The 24,202-nt window shown below is 44.4% G+C and overlaps 1 protein-coding gene across 6 annotated transcripts in view; it reads left to right on the forward strand.

Annotated features, from left to right (window-relative positions):
* The window catches only part of LOC139392219 (trafficking protein particle complex subunit 9-like), a 292,725-nt gene that overhangs the window by 58,869 nt on the left and 209,654 nt on the right, over window positions 1-24,202 (forward strand). For 3 of the 6 annotated variants that reach the window (XM_071140027.1, XM_071140026.1, XM_071140028.1), the window contains 4 exons: window positions 5,470-5,514; window positions 9,388-9,514; window positions 10,673-10,805; window positions 11,710-11,870. In XM_071140027.1, the coding sequence (XP_070996128.1) occupies window positions 5,470-5,514; window positions 9,388-9,514; window positions 10,673-10,805; window positions 11,710-11,870 (466 nt within the window). The remainder of the gene's footprint in view (window positions 1-5,469; window positions 5,515-9,387; window positions 9,515-10,672; window positions 10,806-11,709; window positions 11,871-24,202) is intronic. The other 3 variants (XM_071140031.1, XM_071140032.1, XM_071140030.1) reach the window with 1 other exon arrangement.

The raw sequence follows: 24,202 nt of genomic DNA on the forward strand, positions 1-24,202 counted from the left end.
GGGTGACTTGTCCTCAACACAAACTATGGTGTTCATCATGACCTGACTTGACCTGCCCTGAGTTCACACACAATGTTTTATATTCAGTACTCTAGTTACGCTTGATTGAGCATTCCTGGCACAATGAAACCAACGGAATAGTCCCTAAAGTGCAAACCCTGTTCATCTGTCACTCCAAACAACCTCAACCAGACTATGAAAGTCTATGAAAGAAAGCGACAGGCAGGCTGCTGCTGAGTGTTCCTCGCCTAATGCAGGAACCATGGAGAGAGATAGATGGAGAGATGGAGGGGATAGATGGAGAGATGGTTTGAGAGATGGAGAGATGGTTTGAGAGATGGAGGGGATAGATTGGAGAGATGGTTTGAGAGATTGAGGGGATAGATGGAGGGGAGAAATGGAGGGGATGGATGGAGGGGAGAGATGGAGGGGATGGATGGAGGGGAGAGATGGAGGGGATGGATGGAGGGGAGAGATGGACGGGATGGATGGAGGGGAGAGATGGACGGGAGAGATGGAGGGGATGGATGGAGGGGAGAGATGGAGGGGATGGATGGAGGGGAGAGATGGAGGGGATGGATGGAGGGGATGGATGGATGGGAGAGATGGAGGGGATGGATGGAGGGGAGAGATGGACGGGATGGATGGAGGGGAGAGATGGAGGGGAGAGATGGAGGGGATGGATGGAGGGGAGAGATGGACGGGATGGATGGAGGGGAGAGATGGAGGGGAGAGATGGAGGGGAGAGATGGACGGGAGGAATGTAGGGGAGAGATGTAGGGGAGAGATGGAGGGGATGGATGGACGGGAGAGATGGAGGGGAGAGATGGAGGGGAGAGATGGACGGGAGAGATGGAGGGGATAGATGGAGGGGATGGATGGACGGGAGAGATGGAGGGGAGAGATGGACGGGAGAGATGGAGGGGATAGATGGAGGGGAGGGATGGAGGGGAGAGATGTAGGGGATAGATGGAGAGATGGAGGTGAGAGATGAAGGGGATATATGGAGGGGATAGATGAAGGGGATAGATGGAGGGGAGAAATGGAGGGGTTAGATGGAGGGGATGGATGGAGGGGATGGATGGAGGGGATAGATGGATAGATGGAGGGGAGAAATGTAGGGGATGGATGGAAGGGATAGATGAAGGGGATAGATGGAGGGGAGAAATGGAGGGGATGGATGGAGGGGAGAAATGGAGGGGATGGATTGAGGGGATGGATGGAGGGGAGAGATGGAGGGGAGAGATGGAGGGGAGAGATGGAGGGGAGAGATGGAGGGGATAGATGGAGGGGAGAGATGGAGGGGAGAGATGTAGGGGATGGATGTAGGGGATGGATGGAGGGGATGGAGAGATGGTTGGAGATGGATGGAGGGGAGAAATGGAGGGGAGAGATGGAGGGGAGAGATGGAGGGGATGGATGGAGGGGGTGGATGGAGGGGAGAGATGGAGGGGAGAGATGGAGTGGAGAAATGGAGGGGATAGATGGAGAGGATGGATGGAGGGGATAGATGGAGAGATGGAGGGACAGGAGAGATGGTTGGAGAGATGGAGGGGAGAGATGGATGGGATAGATGGAGAGATGGAGGGGATAGATGGAGAGATGGAGGGGATAGATGGAGAGATGGAGGGGATGGAGAGATTGAGGGGAGAGATGGAGAGATGGAGGGGATGGAGAGATGGTTGGAGAGATGGAGGGGAGAGATGGATGGGATAGATGGAGAGATGGAGGGGATAGATGGAGAGATGGAGGGGATGGAGAGATGGAGGGGAGAGATGGAGGGGATAGATGGAGAGATGGAGGGGATAGATGGAGGGGATGGAGAGATTGTTTGAGAGATGGATAGATGGAGAGATGGTTGGAGAGATGGAGTGGAGAGATGGAGGGGATAGATAGAGGGGATAAATGGAGGGATGGAGGGGAGAGATGGTTGGAGGGATGGAGGGGATAGATGGAGAGATGGAGGGGATAGATGGAGAGATGGTTGGAGGGATGGAGGGGATAGATGGAGATGGAGGGGTTAGATGGAGGGGATGGAGAGATGGTGGGAGAGATGGAGGGGATAGATGGAGAGATGGAGGGGATGGATGGGATAGATGGAGAGATAGAGGGGATAGATGGAGAGATGGAGGGGATGGAGAGATGGTTGGAGAGATGGAGGGGATAGATGGAGAGATGGGGGGGATGGATGGGATAGATGGAGAGATGGAGGGGAGAGATGGAGAGATGAAGGGGATGGATGGAGGGGATAGATGAGAGATGGAGGGGATAGATGGAAGGGAGAGATGAAGGGGAGAGATGAAGGGGATAGATGGAGGGGATGGTAGGGGTAGATGGAGGGGAGAGATGGAGGGGAGAAATTGAGAGATGGAGGGGAGAGATGGGGGGGAGAGATGGCGAGATGGAGGGGAGAGATGGAGGTACTCACCTAAAAGGCCGACAAGCCACTGGTTGAGAGAAGTTGTCATTGTTTTTAGGCAGAATTATGTGAGGTTTTATGTGTTGTTGGAGGTGCATCTTGGTCAGTTTAGCTCAGAAAATGCCGCCCTCGTCAATTTGCCAGCATAGGTGGCAGCCTAATCCTGCCTAATGAGCGGCCCGGCCTGGCTCCCACCTCATAAACAATCTCGCATTGGATAGGCATGTAAGTGGTTGTTTACCTGAGGTCGAAATTAAGTTGTTTGTGTACTTGCAAGGATCTCTCAGTTATTATTGATTATGAGTATAGATAAAAGTAGTATCACCTGGTGTGAGTGACGCTTTACATGTTAGCCTTCTTTTGAAGTTCTGTAAATCATTTCAACTTTAGGGTTCAAGGATGGAAGACTCAAACTGTTATGATGGATGTAGATAATTTGGTGTGCAAAATGAGAAACTAGAATGAATCATCCATATTTGAGAGGCTGCTGCTCAGACTAGCCCATGTGTTCTGTCTGGTTGTCCCTCTCCACAGAGTGAGGTTTCTAGCCTAGACAAACATTCTGAAGGAAAGGTTACTGTAAAGTAGAATGAAGTGACTTCCCTATCAGAGCTGGCTCTAGTGTCTGACTATCTGTGAATATTGTTTACTAGATTGCTTTTTTTTTTTTTACCTCTAATTGATTAATCAATTTACTGCGTTGTCACATTCCAGTCTTAATCACTGCATCGTCACATTCCAGTCTTAATCACTGCATCGTCACATTCCAGTCTTAATCACTGCATCGTCACATTCCAGTCTTAATCACTGCATCGTCACATTCCAGTCTTAATCACTGCATCGTAATAGAGAAGGAAATGATAGTATTAGTGTCAGGTGTGCTCCCTCTCTTGTCTCTAGGTCACCTGGCTGCTCGTTATGGTGTACGCCTGTCACCAGCGCTACGCGCACCAGCGCCTCATGTCACTCACCTGGACTCCATCCGCTCCTTGATTACCTTCCCTATATCTGTCTCTCCCCTTGGTTCCTTCCCCAGGCGTTATTGTTTCTGTTCCAGTTTCACGTCTGTGTGTTGTTCGTGTTTTGTATTATGTTTCATTTATTGATTAAATCACTCACTCCCTGAACTAGCTTCCCGACTCTCAGCACACATCGTTACAATTAGAAATACATGTACAGAACCAGTCAGAAGTTTGGACACACCTACTCATTGAAGTGTTTTTCTTTATTTTGACTAGTTTCTACGTTGTAGAATAATAGTGAAGACATCAAAAACATGAAATAATACATATGGAATCATGTAGTAACCCAAAATGTGCTAAACAAACCAAAATATATTTGAGATTCTTCAAAGTAGCCACCCTTTGCCTTGATGACAGCTTTGCACACTCTTGGCATTCTCTCAACCAGCTTCATGAGGCCGTCACCTGGATTGCATTTCAATTAACAGGTGTGCCTTGTTAATTTGTGGAATTTCTTTCCTGTGTTGTGACAAGGTAGGGGGGTATACAGAAGATAGTCCTATTTGGTAAAAGACCAAGTCCGTATTATGGCATGAACAGCTCCAAAAAATCAAAATGAAAGAAAAACCCTTAAATGAGTAGGTGTGTCCAAACTGTTGGTACTTTACATGATGCGCTGATGATGAGAGAACTATTAGGTTACTGAACCATGCAGTTCTATCGATATGATCAGGCTAACTAACTACACACACACCACTCCACACCACACACACCAAACTCATCGTTAACAATAGCGAGTCGGGCTAATTAACCTTTTCAAGAATGGATGCAAATGAGTTATTTCCAATAGGTTAACTTTGATATTTGTTTTCCAATAAAGGGGTGTAATCTTTATTCTCTCTCTAAAGTAGCAAGAGGGATGGCTTTGTACATTACTGTCACGCCACCAGAGAGGCTCTCTATGACTGGAGACATATATATGATGGTCTCCTCCATGGCGTCACCCAGCCAGCCTAATGATCAGAGACTAGATGTGATGTGCATTTGACCACCTATATAACTGATGAAGATGCTTCACTAGCATATTCCTCTCTGAGATAGTCGAACCTCCCGATCTCCCCCACTGTGTTACTGTGTAGGACTAATTTCCAATCTCTCCTCCTCTCCTCCTACAGCAGAACAGACAGCCTTCAATTTACACTGTTTGTGTGTGTGTGTGTGTGTGTGTTTTTCTAGTTTCCTCCTTTCTCTCTCACAGTGAGAACAAGAGCAATTTTCTCCGTGGGAGATGGCGGTGCCTGCTTGGGCTCCAGGATATCAGGGCTAGATTAGGATGATGGATTACAGGGAACACTGGTAACTGCTCTCACGAACCCTACCTCCCATCACAGCACTATGGTACTGAGGCATGAGACAACCTCCCTCCCACCAGCTCACTGAGAGGCTAGGTTTCAATACTCTTATGTGGTTTCCTCTCCTATCTTAGTGTTTCCTAACTCCGGTCCTCCAGTACCCCCAACCGTACATCTTTTTGCTGTAGCCCTGGACAAACACACCTCATTCAACTTGTCAGGGACTTGATAATTAGTTGACAAGTAGAATCCGGTGTGCTTGTCTGGGGCCGCAATGAAAACGTTGGGGCTACTCAAGCACCGGACTTGGGAAACACTGCTTTATGATATCGGGCTATTAGATTACCATGATTGATTATAGGGATCTCTGGAAACTACTGTGGGGCTGGATTTCTATACTCTAAAGTTGCTTCCTCTCCTCCTCCTCCATTCCTTCATCTGCAGTTATGGTAGGAACATTACAGGGAGCAGTGGAAACAACTGCCACCCACTACGGCACTGGGACAATTATGGGGTTTCTCTCATCATGTCACATTAGAACAGTGGAATCTGATTCATTAGATTCACTTGATTTAGTTTCGAAGTGAATTTAACGCTTATCAAGTCAGTTGTGACACTAAATTACATTGACAGGTGTCTGTGCGCTATTTTATGATCATTTTAGCGACTAAGATGTCCTGTTGTTCCAGTTTAGCCGTTGCTTCATGCTCAGTCTCTGTTTGTGTTTAATTAATAGGGTCCGATTTTGAAGTGGAATTATTTGACACTCTTCGATAACATAGTAAGTATCAAGTCATTTTAATGAAGCTCCACTGATAGCATACATTTTAATGAACAACTGCATTGTATGTCATATTATTAATATATATATATATATATATATATAATATATATATATATATATATATTATTAATATATATATGTGTGTGTGTACAGTTGAAGTCGGACGTTTACATACACTTAGGTTGGAGTCATTAAAACTCGTTTTTCTTTTTTTTTTGAATTTTACCCCTTTTTCTCCCCAATTTCGTGGTATCCAATTGTTGTAGTAGCTACTATCTTGTCTCATCGCTACAACTCCCGTACGGGCTCGGGAGAGACGAAGGTTGAAAGTCATGCGTCCTCCGATACACAACCAACCAAGCCGCTGCTTCTTTAACACAGCGCACATCCAACCCGGAAGCCAGCCGCACCAATGCGCCAGAGGAAACACCGTGCACCTGGCCACCTTGGCTAGCGTACACTGCGCCCAGCCCGCCACAGGAGTCGCTGGTGCGCGATGAGACAAGGACACCCCTACCGACCAAGCCCTCCCTAACCCGGGCGACGCTAGGCCAATTGTGCGTCGCCCCACGGACCTCCCGGTCGCGGCCGGTTACGACAGAGCCTGGGCGCGAACCCAGGACTCTGATGGCACAGCTGGCGCTGCAGTACAGCGCCCTTAACCACTGCGCCACCCGGGAGGCCCTAAAACTCGTTTTTCAACCACTCCACAAATTTCTTGTTAAACTATAGTTTTGGCAAGTCGGTTAGGACATCTTCTTTGTGCATGACACAAGTCATGTTTCCAACAATTGTTTACAGCCAGATTATTTCACTTATAATTCACTCTATCACAATTCCAGTGGGTCATAAGTTTACATACTCTAAGTTGACTTGGAAAATTCCAGAAAACGATGTCATGGCTTTAGAAGCTTCTGATAGGCTAATTGACATCATTTGAGTCAATTGGAGGTGTACCTGTGGATATATTTTAAGGCCTATGTTCAAACTCAGTGACTCTTTGCTTGACATTATGGGAAAATCAAAAAAAATTGTAGACCTCCACAAGTCTGGTTCATCCTTGGGAGCAATTTCCAAATGCCTGAAGGTACCACGTTCATCTGTACAAACAATAGTACACAAGTATAAATACCATGGGACCACGCAGCCGTCATACCACTCAGGAAGGAGACGCGTTCTGTCTCCTAGACATGAACGTACTTTGGTGTGAAAAGTGCAAATCAATCCCAGAACAACAGCAAAGGACCTTGTGAAGATGCTGGAGGAAACAGGTACAAAACAGTACCTATATCCACAGTAAAACGATCCCTATATCGACATAACCTGAAAGGCTGCTCAACAAGGAAGAATCCATTTCTCCAAAACCGCTATTTAAAAGCCAGACTACGGTTTGCAACTGCACATAGGGACAAAGATTGTGCTTTTTGAAGAAATGTCCTCTGATCTGATGAAACAAAAATAGAACTGTTTGGCCATAATGACCATCATTATGTTTGGAGGAAAAAGGGGGGAGGCTTGCAAGCCGAATAACACCATCCCAACCATAAAGCACGGGAGTGGCAGCATCATATTGTGTGGGTGCTTTGCTGCAGGAGGGACTGGTGCACTTCACAAAATAGATAGCATCATGAGGGCGGAAAGTATGTGGATATATTGAAGCAACATCTCAAGACATCAGTCAGGAAGTTAAAGCTTGGTCGCAAATGGGTCTTCCAAATGGACAATGACCCCAAGCATACTTCCAAAGTTGTGGCAAAATGGCTTAAGGACCAGAGAGTCAAGGTATTGGAGTGGCCATCACAAAGCCTCAATTCTATAGAAAATTTGTGGGCAGAACTGAAAAAGCGTGTGCGAGCAAAGAAGCCTACAATTCTGACTCAGTTACACCAGCTCTGCCAGGAGGAATGGGCCAAAAATCACCTAACTTATTGTGGGAAGCTTGTGGAAGGCTAACCAAAACATTTGACCCAAGTTAAACAATTTAAAGGCAATGCTACCAAATACTAATTGAGTGTATGGGGCGTGGCCCGTCAGGAAGTCCAGGATCCAGTTGCAGAGGGAGGTGTTTAGTCCCAGGGTCCTTAGCTTAGTGATGAGCTTTGAGGGCACTATGGTGTTGAACGCTGTGCTGTAGTCTATGAACAGCATTCTCATGTAGGTGTTCCTTTTGTCCATGTGGGAAAGGGCAGTTTGGAGTGCGATTGAGATTGCGTCATCTGTGGATCTGTTGGGGCGGTATGCGAATTGGAGGGGGTCTAGGGTATCCGGAGGGTGCTGTTGATCTGAGTCATGACCAGCCTTTGAAAGCACTTCATGGCTACCAACATGAGTGCTAGTCATTTAGGCAGGTGACCTTCGCTTCCTTGGGCACAGGCACTATGGTGGTCTGCTTGAAACATGTAGGTATTACAGACTCGGTCAGGGAGAGGTTGAAAATGTCAGTGAGGACACTTGCAGTTGGTCCGCACGTGCTTTGAGTACACGTCCTGGCCGTCTGGCCCCGCAGCTTTGTGAATGTTGACCCGTGTAAAGGTCTTGCTCACATCGACTACAGAGAGCGTTATCACACAGTCGTTCAGAACAGCTGGTGCTCTTGTGCATGCTTCAGTGTTGCTTGCCTCTAAGCTATCCCGCCAGCTATATTATCCGTGTTGTCATTCAGCCACGACTCCGTGAAACATAAGATATTACAGTTTTTAGTGTCCCATTGGTAGGATAATCTTAATTGTAGCGTATACATTTTATTTTCCGATGATTGCACGTTAGTCAGTAAAACGGATGGTAGTGGGAGTTTACTCACTCACGTACGGTTTCTCAGAAGGCAGCCCGACCTGCGCTCCATTTTCCTCCGTCTTTTCTTCACGCAAATGACGGGGATTTGGCCCTGTTCCCGGGAAAGCAGTATATCCTTCTCGTCGGACTTGTTAAAGGAAAAAGCTTCTTTCAGTTCGAGGTGAGTCATCACTGTTCTGATGTCCAGAAGTAATTTTTGGTCATAAGAGATGGCACCATCAACATTATTCACAAAATAAGTAAAAAAATAAGTTACAAACAATGCAAAAAAACAAACAAATTAGCACAGTTGGTTAGGAGCATGTAAAATGTTAGCTATCCTCTTCGGCGCCATCTTATCACGACACAACTGATTGACTCAAATACATTAAGAAGGAAAGAAATTCCACAAAAAACTTTTAACAAGGCACACCTGTTAATTGAAATGCATTCCAGGTGTCTACCTCATGAAGCTGGTTGAGAGAATGCAAAGAGTGTGCAAAGGGTGGCTACTTTGAAGAATCTCAAATATATTTTGATTTAACAGTCTTTTGGTTACTATGTCATTCAGCTCCACTAAACCCCTCCCATCTATCTCTGAACAGCATCCAGTTTTGATTTCTATTTGCCATATTTTTCAACTGTGCTGTGATGTTTCACAAAAGTTCTGAACCTTTCTATTCTCATAGATTCTACAGATTGTAAATTAAAGATACAATTTTTGCTAAGAGTATTATTATATTATTGATCGATTGACTATGAATATTCAAATCACCCAGCAGTGCTATTTGCAGAGTTTGCTCCAGGTAAGCGTTGCAATTCCTCAGACATTCCTGAAACTGCCACCAAAAACAAGCTACATATGGGCAGTACCAAAACAAATGATCTAATGATTCTGTCTCTTCGCAGCCAAATCTGCAGAGCTGGGATGGTTGTATCCCCCATTTATATAACATTCTATTGGTTGCAAGAATTTTGTATTATAATTTTATTGAAAAATTAAGTATAGTCACTATTAGTTTTATGAATTATACTCAATGGTAACCTGATTTAACAAGTAATTTCACTGACTAATCTGTTGTCCTCTGTCCTGTCCAGGGTTTGCTGACGTCGGGCGTGGAGTTTGAGGCCCTGCCTGCTGCCCTGTCTCTCCCTGCGGAGTCTGGGCTCTACCCCGTCACCCTGGTGGGGGTCCCACGCACCGCAGGCAACATCACCGTCAACGGTGAGTCTAGCACAACTTTACCCGTACAAATGAACACTGCTTACACAGGAAAGAGCATCATTGAAAAAGGAGATGGCTTCCTCCCTGACAACTTACTTTTACCAAATACAAAGATTGGTTATTAATAGGTGTTCTTTTGATTAAATTATCAGTCATTTTGGGACAAATCATGTGCAGATTTTTCACTAAAATGTAAAAACATTGATGTGTACCGTGACGACCAGCAGACAGACCCCATGTTCTCTGCCTCCATTCTTAAACCGGTTTGTAACGGCTTTCCTCCTGGGAAGGAGAGGCGGACCAAAATGCAGCGTGGTTATAGTTCATGTTTTTAATATAGGAAAACTCAACATGAACATAATACAAAACAATAAATGTGGCAAATCCGAAACAGCCCTATCTGGTGCAACAAACACAAAGACAGGGAACAACCACCCACCAAACAGCCCTATCTGGTGCACCAAACACAAAGACAGGAAACAACCACCCACAAAACCCAACACAAAACAGGCTACCTAAATATGGTTCCCAATCAGAGACAATGACTAACACCTGCCTCTGATTGAGAACCATATCAGGCCCAAACACAGAAACAGACAAACAAGACATCCAACATAGAATGCCCACTCAGATCACACCCTGACCAAACAAAACATACAAACATACAAAGCAAACTATGGTCAGGGTGTGACAAGGTTAAATGAGGACAAAGAGACATGTCAGTTCATCTCAGCTTTGTTAACCTCAGTAGCTTGGGATATTAGGGTAGCTTTAATTCCTATGATCGACATAGTCATTGAGTCTTAATCTTGCACCACAGTAATTGCCTATAATTTTGTCCCCATGGTTAAGACAAGTGACTTGATTGTCTTTCTCCAGAGGATGGGGTGGGGGTTAATTGTGTGTGTGGGGTTAATAGAGGAGGGTCTCAGATTGTGTTGTAAACCTTTCTAATGTCACAACAGGAGCCCCAACTATAGACTCACAGCTCTGCTTGTCCCATTTATATTACATGAATAGGTGAGACTGTTTTCAACAGAGGATGATTGGGTAGAAATCCTTTATGTGTGTTCTCAATGTCAAGTTATTGCAGTGCTTGTTAGTCCTTGGTTTTTTAGGGCACTGACTTTTCCCTCTCCTTTTCCCTACTGTCTGTAGGCTACCACACGTCAGTGTTTGGTGTGACCAGTGACTGTCTCCTGGACGGTCTACCCAGTGTGAGGACCAGTGGCTGTGTGGTGGAGGTCATTCCATCATTACCCCGTCTCCAGCTCAGCACCTCTCTACCACGGTGAGACACCCTCCTCCCTAACTCCTAAAAACTGCACCCGATGGAGCATCCAGCTAGGGAGGGGTAGGTACTCACTTTGCTCAGTCAGAGCCACTTTAAAATGAGTGACTGGTAGTGGGGTTTCTGGACCAAAAACACAACAAGCTCCCAACCGCATCTTGATACTTTTAGTTGGTGATAATTCACAGCCGTGGTCCCTAGACAGGCCGTTCTCTTCACGGGCTCTTTTCTGCAAGACAGTCGTCCTACTTTTAAATGACCCACTGATACCCAAGAGGAACAGCTATGGAACCTGCTGGGACCTCTGTAATTACTAAGAACTTAAGTCATCGTTTATACCTTGATGATTACAGGTTCTGTATCTTAGTAGTGAGAGAATGTTGGATAGATAGATAGATATGCTTTCTCTTCAGCCTCGTCGCTTGCTGCTGGACAATAACATTACAAAATACATAATTCAGAATAGGACCTTGCCGTGCTCATCCCAATCGTACTCTTTAGCTGTAATCTATCTCTCTCTCTCTCCATCCTCTTCCTTTTGTACCTCTTTCTTTCACTTCTGGTTCCCCTTCCCATGTGAATATGTGTTTCTTTATTTGTGTGTGTGAGTGCTTGCATCATGCAAGTGTGTGTAGATTTGCATGCAGTGCAGTGGCCAACATCAAGACTCAAAGTCTCAGACCCCCTGTGGAGCAGTACACACTATATGAATAACTTAAAAAAAAAAAAAAATTGAAATCTTATATATTTTGTCTGCTGTGTATATTATCACATTTGTTTTATTTGACTATTATTTATTCCAAATCATCTCATCAGAAAATGAAAATGAACCAACATTTCAGTAAATCGCTCGGCGCTGTCTGAAGACATGTCTTAACCCTTACCCTCCTGTATCCCCTTCCAGGTCAGCCCACCCCCTCCGGCCCTCTAAAGAGGAGTTGTCCAGCAGTGTGTCTGTCCAGCTCTTTAACGGAGAGACCCAGCAGCTGACCATCACTCTGGAGAACATCGGCTCTGAAGACCTGGAGACACTGGAGGTCACCTCCAAGACCTGCAATACTAAAGGTCAGGGTTCAGACAACACACACACACACACACACACAATTCAATTCAAGGGACTTTATTGGCATGGGAGACATGTGTTAACATTGCCAAAGCAAGTGAGGTAGATAATATCCAAAAGTGAAATAAACAATAAAAAATTAACAGTAAACATTACACATACAGAAGTTTCAAAACAATAAAGACATTACACATGTCATAATATATATATACAGTGGGGCAAAAAAGTATTTAGTCAGCCACCAATTGTGCAAGTTCTCCCACTTAAAAAGACAAGAGAGGCCTGTAATTTTCATCATAGGTACACTTCAACTATGACAGACAAAATGGAGAAAAAAAATCCAGAAAATCACATTGTAGGATTTTTAATGAATGAATTTGCAAATTATGGTGGAAAATAAGTATTTGGTCACCTACAAACAAGCAAGATTTCTGGCTCTCACAGACCTGTAACTTCTTCTTTAAGAGGCTCCTCTGTCCTCCACGCGTTACCTTTATTAATGGCACCTGTTTGAACTTGTTATCAGTATAAAAGACAGCTGTCCACAACCTCAAACAGTCACACTCCAAATTCCACTATGGCCAAGACCAAAGAGCTGTCAAAGGACACCAGAAACAAAATTGTAGACCTGCACCAGGCTGGGAAGACTGAATCTGCAATAGGTAAGCAGCTTGGTTTGAAGAAATCAACTGTGGGAGCAATTATTAGGAAATGGAAGACATACAAGACCACTGATAATCTCCCTCGATCTGGGGCTCCACGCAAGATCTCACCCCGTGGGGTCAAAATGATCACAAGAACGGTGAGCAAAAATCCCAGAACCACATGGGGGGAAGTAGTGTATGACCTGCAGAGAGCTGGGACCAAAGTAACAATGCCTACCATCAGTAACACACTACGCCACCAGGGACTCAAATCCTGCAGTGCCAGACGTGTCCCCCTGCTTAAGCCAGTACATGTCCAGGCCCGTCTGAAGTTTGCTAGAGAGCATTTGGATGATCCAGAAGAAGATTGGGAGAATGTCATATGGTCAGATGAAACCAAAATAGAACTGTTTGGTAAAAACTCAACTCGTCGTGTTTGGAGGACAAAGAATGCTGAGTTGCATCCAAAGAACACCATACCTACTGTGAAGCATGGGGGTGGAAACATCATGCTTTGGGGCTGTTTTTCTGCAAAGGGACCAGGACGACTGATCCGTGTAAAGGAAAGAATGAATGGGGCCATGTATCGTGAGATTTTGAGTGAAAACCTCCTTCCATCAGCAAGGGCATTGAAGATGAAACGTGGCTGGGTCTTTCAGCATGACAATGATCCCAAACACACCGCCCGGGCAACGGAGTGGCTAAGAAGCATTTCAAGGTCCTGGAGTGGCCTAGCCAGTCTCCAGATCTCAACCCCATAGAAAATCTTTGGAGGGAGTTGAAAGTCTGTGTTGCCCAGCAACAGCCCCAAAACATCACTGCTCTAGAGGAGATCTGCATGGACAAATGTGCCAAAATATCAGCAATAGTGTGTGAAAACCTTGTGAAGACTTACAGAAAATGTTTGACCTCTGTCATTGCCAACAAAGGGTATATAACAAAGTATTGAGATAAACTTTTGTTATTGACCAAATACTTATTTTCCACCATAATTTGCAAATAAATTCATTAAACATTCTACAATGTGATTTTCTGGATTTTTTTATTCTCATTTTGTCTGTCATAGTTGAAGTGTACCTATGATGAAAATTACAGGCCTCTCTCATCTTTTTAAGTGGGAGAACTTGCACAATTGGTGACTGACTAAATACTTTTTTGCCCCACTGTATATACAGTGTTGTAACAATGTACAAATGTTTAAAGTACATAACGGAAAATAAATAAGCATAAATATGGGTTGTATTTACAATGGTGTTTGTTCTTCACTGGTTGCCCTTTTCTTGTGGCAACAGGTCACAAATCTTGCTGCTGTGATGGCACACTGTGGAATTTCACCCAGTAGATATGGGAGTTTATCAAAATTGGATTTGTTTCCGAATTCTTTGTGGATCTGTGTAATCTGAGGGAAATATGTCTCCCTAATATGATCATACATTGGGCAGGAGGTTATGAATTGCAGCTCAGTTTCCACCTCATTTTGTGGGCAGTGTGCACATAGCCTGTCTTCTCTTGAGAGCCATGTCTGCCTACGGCGGCCTTTCTCAATAGCAAGGCTATGCTCACTGAGTCTGTACATAGTCAAAGTTTGGGTCAGTCACAGTGGTCAGGTATTTTGCCACTGTGTACTCTCTGTCTCTCTGTACCCCTCTCTCTCTCTGTACCTCTCTCTCTCTCTGTACCTCTCTCACTCTCTCTGTACCTCTCTCACTCTCTCTGTACCTCTCTCTCTCTCTGTGTCTCTCTCTCTCTGTGTCTCTCTCTCTTTCCCTCTCTCTCCCTCTATACCTCTCTCTCTCTCTCTCTGTACCTCTCTCTGTACCTCTCTCTCTCTCTGTACCTCTCTCTCTCTGTACCTCTCTCTGTGTACTTCTCTCTCTCTCTGTACCTCTCTCTTTCCCTCTCTCTCCCTCTATACCTCTCTCTCTCTCTCTCTGTATCTCTGTCTGTCTCTCTCTCTCTCTCTCACTCTGTGTGTGAGTATCAATTCAATGGACTTTATTGGCATGGGAAACATATGTTAACATTGCCAAAACAATGAAGTAGATAATATACAAAAGTGAAATAAACAATAAAAATTAACAGTAAACATTACTCACTGAAGTTCCAAAAGAATAAAGAAATTACAAATGTCATATGTATTTGTGTTACAGTGTTATAACAATGTATAAATGGTTAAAGTACAAAAGGGAAAATAAATAAAAACATAAATATGGGTTGTATTTACAAGGATGTTTGTTCTTCACTGGTTGACATTTTCTTGTGGTCACAGGTCACAAATATTACTGCTGTGATGGTTCACTGTGGTATTTCACCCAGTAGATATCGGAGTTACTCAAAATCTTTTTTAATTTTTTAAAATTATTTGTGGATCTGTGTAATCTGAGGGAAATAGGTGTCTCTAATGTGGTCATACATTAGGCAGGAGGTTAGGAAGTGCAGCTCAGTTTCCACCTCATTTTGTGGGCAGTGAGCACATAGCCTGTCTTCTCTTGAGAGCCATGTCTGCCTACGGTGGCCTTTCTCAATAGCAAGGCTATGCTCACTGAGTTTGTACATAGTCAAAGCTTTCCTTAAGTTTAGGTCAGTCACAGTGGTCAGGTATTCTGCCACTGTGTACTCTCTGTTTAGGGCCAAAACGCATTCTAGTTTGCTCTGTTTTTTTGTTAATTACTTGACACATCGGAAAGAATTACCTTGTAGTTTTCTCATGATTTGCTTGGGTCTAATTGTGCTGCTGTCCTGGGGCTCTGTGGGGTCTTTTTGTGTTTGTGAACAGAGCCCCTGGACCAGCTTGCTTAAGGGACTCTTCTCCAGGTTCATCTCTCTGTAGGTGATGGCTTTGTTATGGAAGGTTTGGGAATCACTTCCTTTTACGTGTCACGTGGAGCAGAACAGGTGAACCCAAGAGCAGACTGAGACGAGGAGACTGGGATGAGGTAACCAAGGTATTCATTGAAACACGGGGGGGAATTGAGTTCAGGCCAGGGGAAGCTTGGGCGGGTTGCCGGAAACCAGGTGCTGAGGCTGGAGGGAGAGGTGTTGGGACTGGGTAAGCAAGTCCGGAGGAGAATCCAAGGGAGCGTAGAGTGGGGAATCCAGGACAGAGAAGCAGGACTGACAAGAAGTTGGACTGGAGACAGGGACCAGAGTCAGAGTGGGCAGAACTGTAGCGGAGAGGACAGAGAAGCAGGACTGACAAGAAGTTGGACTGGAGACAGGGACCAGAGTCAGAGCGGGCAGAACTGTAGCGGAGAGGACAGAGAAGCAGGACTGACAAGAAGTTGGACTGGAGACAGGGACCAGAGTCAGAGCGGGCAGAACTGTAGCGGAGAGGACAGAGAAGCAGGACTGACAAGAAGTTGGACTGGAGACAGGGACCAGAGTCAGAGCGGGCAGAACTGTAGCGGAGAGGACAGAGAAGCAGGGCTGACAAGAAGTTGGACTGGAGACAGGGACCAGAGTCAGAGCGGGCAGAACTGTAGCGGAGAGGACAGAGAAGCAGGACTGACAAGAAGTTGGACTGGAGACAGGGACCAGAGTCAGAGCGGGCAGAACTGTAGCGGAGAGGAAAACGGCGTCAGGCAAGGGAAAACGGGCACAACAGGAACAAACAGCTAGAAACATGGACTGACTGGGCAGAGATTACGTTCTGGATGTGGCAGGACTGAGTATATGTAGAGGTCTTGATTATGGAATAGGTTGCAGCTGGTGGGGATCTGCTCTGAATCCAGCACACCTGTCTACACCCACACACACACACAGAGAGAGAGAGAGAGAGAAAAGGAGAGAGCACTGGGGGAGTTGCAGCAGGTGAAAGAGACTTTGGATGAACACTAAAGGGCGTGGCAGGAGCAGATGTGACATTAGGTGGTTGTAGAATTTAATGGCTCTTTTCTGGAGTTTGATAATTAGCAGGTATCTTTTGCCAGATCCTAATTGGTATGTCAAAGAAGAAGGAATGCCCTTCTTGCCTTGTCTCTCAGCTCGTTCACAGCTTTGTGGAAGTTACCAGTGGCGCTGATGTTTAGGCCAAGGTATGTATAGTTTTTTGTGTGCTCTAGGGTGACTGGACCTTTTTTGGAACACCATTATTTTGATCTTACTGATATTTAGTGTCAGGGCCCAGGTCTGGCAGAATCTGTGCAGAAGATCTAGGTGCTGCTGTAGGCCCTCCTTGGTTGGGAACAGAAGCACCAGACCATCAGCAAACAGTAGACATTTTATTTTACCTTTATTTAACTAGGCAAGTCAGTTAAGAACAACAGTAGACATTTGACTTCAGATTCTAGTAGGGTGAGGCCGGGTGCTGCAGACTTTTCTAGTGCCCTCGCCAATTCGTTAATTTGTACAGTTGAAGTCGGAAGTTTACATACACCTTAGCCAAATACATTTAAACTCAGTTTTTCACAATTCATGACATTTAATCCTAGTAAAAAATTCCCTGTCTTAGGTCAATTAGGATCATCACTTTATTTTATGAATGTGAAATGTCAGAATAATAGTGGAAATAATTATTTATTTCAGCTTTTATTTCTTTCATCACATTCCCAGTGGGTCAGAAGTTTACATACACTCAATTAGTATTTGGTAGCATTGCCTTTAAATTCTTTAACTTGGGTCAAATGTTTCGGTTAGCCTTCCACAAGCTTCCCACAATAAGTTGGGTGAATTTTGGCCCATTCCTCCTGGCAGAGCTGGTGTAACTGAATCAGGTTTGTAGGCCTCCTTGCTCGCACACACTTTTTCAGTTCTGCCCACAAATGTTCTATAGGATTGAGGTCAGGGTTTTGTGATGGAAACTCCAATACCTTGACTTTGTTCTCCAAAAAGTACAACTGTAGTCTACTTGTGGTGCAGGGTTTGAATTGAATTGAAATGACCCACCCGCTCTGTCAGAGCTGTGGTTTACCAGTGGGCTTGTAGAGGGCTGCAATTCAACACACACACCTTTCCTTTTGAAGTTGCCTAGGAAACTGATGTGATTAGCAAAATGGCTGTGGTAGAAGTGGGAATGTGGAGTGGCTTGCCAGTACTGTGCTGATGTAGTACCTTTACCAGCCTACACACACACCCCTGTCCTTATTTCAACTGCAGCGATTACATGGTTGTATCACTGACTGCATGATTGTACTGCCTCCTGTGTTTAGACAGGGCTGTGGGAAGCAATCTGTCTTATGTGGAGAGAGTCCTCTGCTATTTTGAGTTTGATTGTAACATACAGTACAGTCCTCACATGTTCAGCTTTAAGTCCTGGCTGTGAACTTATCTTGAACTTATCAAGGTGTTTCCTTGTGTTTGTGAATCACATTGAAAGAGTCACTTCTCTCGAACCAATTGGGAAAGAATATTCAGTACACTACTCACCATAAAGTTGGCTGCAGTCTTATACTAACAAGTAGTGTTGATGTATTGGTTTGAAAGGGATCCAACCAGATATATTCTCAATGTATTAACAGTTTCTTAAAAGGCTATTTGTTATAACGCAACATTCTGCGGCATCGTCACGCCTTGGAGGCTAAAAGCATGAAGGATTATGACAAACCAAATCACTGTTGTCCAGAACTGCTAGCTGCACATCAACGTTAGAAAGAATGTTTTACACTTTCTTTGTCAGCTTGGGTGAAAAGCCAAGAGGCTTTTAAACGGATGATTGATTGTGTGTTCACTGTTCTCTCTGGAAGCAGAAACTCTCTGGATATGATGAAATTACAGAATGAACAAGTCTGTGTCCCAAATGGCACCCTGTTCCCTTTATAGTGCACAACGTTTGACCAGTAGTGCACGATTTAGGGAATAGTGTGCCATGTCAGACACAGACACAAATTGGAGTAGTGTAAGTGGAGGAAAGGAGCATCATCTAATTTTCTTATTACTTCTAGTCATTAAGAAGCTCTGTGGTTTATTTCCCCAGAGGGGTTTAGTTTGGCACAGATCCTGGAACAGGTTTCCTTTGAGAGTTTGGCCATATATCATGCATGCAGCAGGAACAGATTTCATCTGATTTAGATGAGATTCCTTAACTTTGGTCTGGGCGGATTGGATGGTTTTATGTCCTGGAGATGTTTGGATGAGCAGTCCCTCTTGACATGCCATTTGGTATTGAATGATTTCTAAAGCATGTGTAGGCTTCCAGAAATGTCCCAAAGAGGCCTTACGCTGCCTTCAGGAAGTATTCACACCCCTTGACTTTTTCCACATTAGGTGGGATTCAAATGGATTGTCCTTTTTTTTGTCAACGATCTACTGTCAAAGTGGATGAAAATTCTAACATTTGTGAAAAATAATTCAACACTAAAATATCTTGATGACATAAGTTTTCAACATGTTAGAACCCCCTTTGTCAGTGACTACAGCTGTGAGTCTTCCTGGATAAGTCTGTTAAGAGCTTTCCACACCTGGATTGTACAACATTTGCACATGATTCTTTTTTTAATTCTTCAAGTTGGTTGTAGAAAATAGCTGGACAGCCATTTTCAAGTCTTGCCATAGATAATCAAGTAGATTTAATTCAAAACTGTAACTCTGTCACTCAGCAACACTGTCTTCTTGGTGAGCAAATGTACTGTAGATTTGGCATTGTGTTTTAGGTAGTGAATTGCTTTGCCACATTTTTTGCGGCATTACTTTAGTGTGTAATCCTGTGAGAAAAAATGTAAATGTAATCCATTTTAAATTCAGCAAAAGGGGGTGTGAATACTTTCGGAAGGCACTGTCGATTCTACTAGATGATATTATTGCATTTATGAGATTCTATTCTATTAGTTGATATGCTGATGTGAAAGGTATTCCATTATGGCCCAGCGGTGAGCGTTTCAGCTGCTGATTGTGGTGGAGGTGCTTGCGGCTGAGCAGCCGTATTAGAAATATCTGTCCAAATACACTCAATCGGTTGACGTTGCTAACGGAAAGGAAAGGCAAGGCTAGAGTCATTATTTGAATGGATTGAGACAAACTGTAGGCTAAGGCTACACATGTTCTCCTCCCACACACAGAGTCATTTGCACATTTTCTCTTGACAATGTGTCTCTCTTCCTTCATTATGTGTTGTGATTTACACATGTACAGTTAACATTTCGTTGGTTCTGTCAATGGAATCAGTGAAAGGAGAGAGTGCCCCTCGTACCTGTATAACAGCCCACATTGTCATGCAGTCAGAAATCCAGCAAGGAATGATCATATTCACACAATTCACCTGAACAAGGGTGCGGACCCTGATTTGAGAAATAATATCTCGATCTCTGTCGGGTTCATTTGGGGTCATAGTATTAGCAACACGTGTTCACTGCCCACCTGAGGGACTGTCTTTTCAGCCATCTATTTCCTGTGTTTGAGGGGTGCAAAGTCTACTGTACCTTAAATCCTGCTGGATTGATTGCTACCACTTTACTCATCGCGGCTCTTTCATACTCGTGCTTGTGCCTATCGTTTTGTCCGGTTAGCGTTACGACTGCGGAAACATTTGTAATGACCTGTCAAACCCCGGTAATGGCTGAAATGGAATACATGGTCTTATCGTTGACTCTATAAGAACACCAAAGCTTCGTCTCGGGTTTAACACACCATCTCAACACAACACAGATCATTTCATTTGATAGGTATTCATTTTTTTTTGCGGAGTCATTTAATACAGTTGAAATGTTTAGAAAATTGAATGCACGGAAATGAAAGCAACTTGTGAAAACGAACACTCAGATTATAACGATATTGTGTCTGATCTCGCAAACAATGTAACGTATTTTTAGATAGGTGTAATCTAGAGCCAAGCCTGTTGATTTGTATTCCTAGGGTATCCTGCTATTGACACAATAGTTGAATTATGCAACAGAACAACAGCAGTAAATGATGAGGCAGTCTAGACGACCCAGGTAGGGTAGACAAAGAGTGTTTGGTAGTTTCAACCTTGTTCAACTCCTTTATGTTAATGTGTTCATATGCAAATACAGCCATTTTATTTTTTACAAATGAGGCACATATCTTTTTCTTTATTTAAATATTTGATACTTTTATAGTGTATAAACTGTTTCTTATTGTATGTGGTCACCCCTTCAAATTAGTGGGTTTGGCTATTTCAGCTACACCCGTTGCTGACAGGTGTCTAAAGTAGAGCACACCGCCATGCAATCTCCATAGACAAACATTGGCAGTAGAATGGCCCGAACTGAAGAGCTGCTGGCGCTGCCCCAGTCAACTGTAAGGGCTATTATTGTGAAGTGAAAACGTCTAGGAGCAACAACCTCTTAGCCACAAAGTGGTAGGCCACACAAGCTCACAGAACATGACCCGGGAAGTGCTGAAGCGCGAAGCGTGTAAAAATCGTCTGTCCTCAGTTGCAACACTCACTACCGAGTTCTAAACTGCCCCTGGAAGCAACGTCAGCACAATAACTGTTCTTCGGGAGCTTCATGAAATGGGTTTCCATGGCCGAGCAGCCGCACGCACACAAGCCTTAGATCACCATGCGCAATGCCAAGTGTCGGCTGGAGTGGTGTTAAGCTCGCCACAATTGGACTCTGGAGCAGTGGAAATGAGTTCTCTGGAGGGATGAACCACGCTTCACCATCTGGCAATCCGACAGATGAATCTGGGTTTGGTGGATGCCAGGAGAACGCTACCTGCCTGAATGCATAGTGCCAACTGTAAAGTTTGGTGGAGGATGAATAATGGTCTGTGGCTGTTTTTCATGGTTCGGCTAGGCCCCTTAGTTCCAGTGGAGGGAAATCATAATACTACAGCATACAATGACATTATATATGATTCTGTGCTCCCAACAGTGTGGCAACAGTTTGTGGAAGACCTTTTCCTGTTTCAGCATGACAACGCTCCAGTGCACAAAGCAAGGTCCATACAGAAATGGTTTGTTAAGATTGATGTGGAATATCTTGACTGGCCTGCACAGAGCCCTGACCTCAAATCCATCAAACATCTATAGGATGAATTGGAACGCCGGCTGCGAGCCAGGCCTAATTGCGTAAAACATCAGTGCCCGACCTCCTCTAATGCTCTCGTGGCTGAATGGAAGCAAGTCCCTGCAGCAATGTTCCAACCTCTAGTGGAAAGCCTTCCCAGAAGAATGGATAATGTTTTAGCATCAAAGGGGGGACCAACTCCATATTAATACCTGTGATTTTGGAATGAGATGTTCTACGAGCATGTAGTGTATGAGAGTGCATTCTAGGGGGAAAAAGGTGGAATCTGACAATAAATTTAGTAGCTGAATTCCCACCAAAATCCCTGAACTGTTATGTGTTATAATGAAGTCAATGTCTGATGGGTTCGATCTAAACGTTTAGAGTATCTTCATCCATTGTCCAACTGTTGCATTTTTAATATGACCGTTGCTAATAGTATAGATCACAGAGGAGAAATACACTTTGTTCACACACGAACAAGTCCTATAAGAACACTTAACCCATTCTCTGGCTGCATCATAGACACACATATACACATATTTTATAAAGAAATGACTAATGACTGTCCGTCCTGCCAGGCAGCGACACAGAGCGGATCAGGCTACTTCTCGGGGTCCTGATCCTGTGTTTGTTCTACAAAGTCTGGTTCATTATATAGAGGAGAGCACCAAAACCAATGACGCTGAGGTCTGAGGTAGATTTAGGAGACCTTTTGGAGGTGTTTAATGACACATCAGGCTGGTTGTGACGGCGGAGAACTAACCTTTATCTGTCTAATTTGTGTTGCTGGAGGCTGGTTGGTTGGAGCTGATCAATGCCCTTTCTGCTGGTGTTTTCACCTGTTGAGGTTGCAGTGGTTTCGTTGAGCACTATTAGTAGTAACAGTGTTGTGTTGTGTGCATGCGTACCCGTTTGTTTATGTTTTGTTTTTAGAATCTTCATAAGCCTGGGAGTCATTCTCCATTCTGCTTCATTTACGTTAGACAAGGTTCTCCACATGTTACTTCTTAGCTGTATATGTTAAAACGCTAAGCGCTTAAGACTACACACACACACACTCTCCCGGACTAGCTAAACACCTTCTTCACGCGCTTCGAGGAAAAACAACATTGAGACGCTGACGTGGGCCCCCGACGCTCACAAGGACTGTTGCACACACAAGCATTTCACTGCACCTGCGATAGCATCTGCAAATCTGTGTACTTGACCAATACACTTTTGATTTTGTTTGACACACACACACACACACACACACACACACAGGCTACTTACTACCCACGGCAGCTCAGCCAAAATCCCACCGTGTAGCCTCGGCGGGAGCCCACCACACGGAGCTCTGCATGATGTAATCAAGCCTGCTAATTGCACAGCAGTGCCATGGCTCATACTACAAAAGCCTTTTAGTGAGAGCCCACTCAATTGTCACTTGTTGGCAGCCATTGTGTCCCAATTGCTGTTGGAACAACTGTATAGTATTTATTACGGCACAAGAAGAGTGGTTTAAATATCTAGATAAATCAAAGATTTAATCATCTCTCTATGGGCTTGAAGTTCTGGTTTGAGTGTTGCCGTCTAAACTAAAGCACTTTTGGTGCAAACCGTATTCATTTTCTGTTTATTTTATTAATTATAATCATAGTAGTAATATATGCCATTTAGCAGACCCTTTTATCCAAAGTGATTTACAGTATGGGTATGGGTATGGCTGGTACTGGGAATCAAACCCACTATCCCGGTGTGACGAGCCATTCTCTACCAACTGAGCTACAGAGGACCATTATTATCAAGGTCCTACTAAAAGAGGGATTGACTCTTGTTTAAACTAATTCACGTAGCCACTATCAGTTCTATGTTTTATTCTAAGATGAATCACTTGTTGAAGTAGGCCTGTTATACCTGATGGGGGGGTTGACAGGACAAATCTCATCAACTCAGCCGTGTAGAGGTTGTAGACCTAGTTACATTTTTATGAAGCATTCTTGCTTCAGATGAAGTGTGAAATGCATTGTGACTATGGTGTCCTCATGCTACCTGTCCTCCCTGTCACTGCTACCAGTCAGACTCACTGTGTTGCTACCAGTCCTCCCTGTCACTGCTACCAGTCAGACTCACTGTGTTGCTACCTGTCCTCCCTGTCACTGCTACCAGTCAGACTCACTGTGTTGCTACCTGGTGTGTTTCCTGTATTGATGTCTCCACTCGGTCTTCTCTGCTATCCCAAACACAACACTTCTCTCTCCTTCTCATGGACCAAACTACCCAACGGACTGACACACAGTGTTTTCTCCCAAGATGTGTGTGTGTGTGTGTGTGTGTGAGGCACCATACAGTACAGTGTGTATCTAGATAGCTGTCTCTGTTAGGGCTGCTGCCCCAGACAGAACCTCTGTCTCCAGGTAGATGGAGGATGCTGAAGTGTTTTTGTTCCATAGAAATGCCAGATGAGACTGGCACGAGCAGAGTGTGTGCATGTGAGTGTGCGCGTTCGTTCTCTGCTCCCATCGGTTATCTGTGGTAAAGGGGAGAACAGACCAGGCCAGTCCTGGTGTTTGCCTCTCTTGACCCAGCCTCTCTAGTGGACCTACCTCATCATATACTGCTAGTTGTCCTGGCAACTCTGTCCTCTGCTCCTGTACAGGGGCGTCTGTGTTTGCCTTAGCTCCCAGCCTGCCTCCCTCCCTGACTCCATTCTCAGTGTTCACAATGAAATGAATCAGTTCTTCACAATAGGGATGAAGCATCAGTGGAAAAGCAAACAACTTTCTCTCTGCCTGTGTATAG

The sequence above is a fragment of the Oncorhynchus clarkii genome, chromosome 32, assembly GCF_045791955.1.
Source record: "Oncorhynchus clarkii lewisi isolate Uvic-CL-2024 chromosome 32, UVic_Ocla_1.0, whole genome shotgun sequence".
Lineage (NCBI taxonomy): Eukaryota > Metazoa > Chordata > Actinopteri > Salmoniformes > Salmonidae > Oncorhynchus > Oncorhynchus clarkii.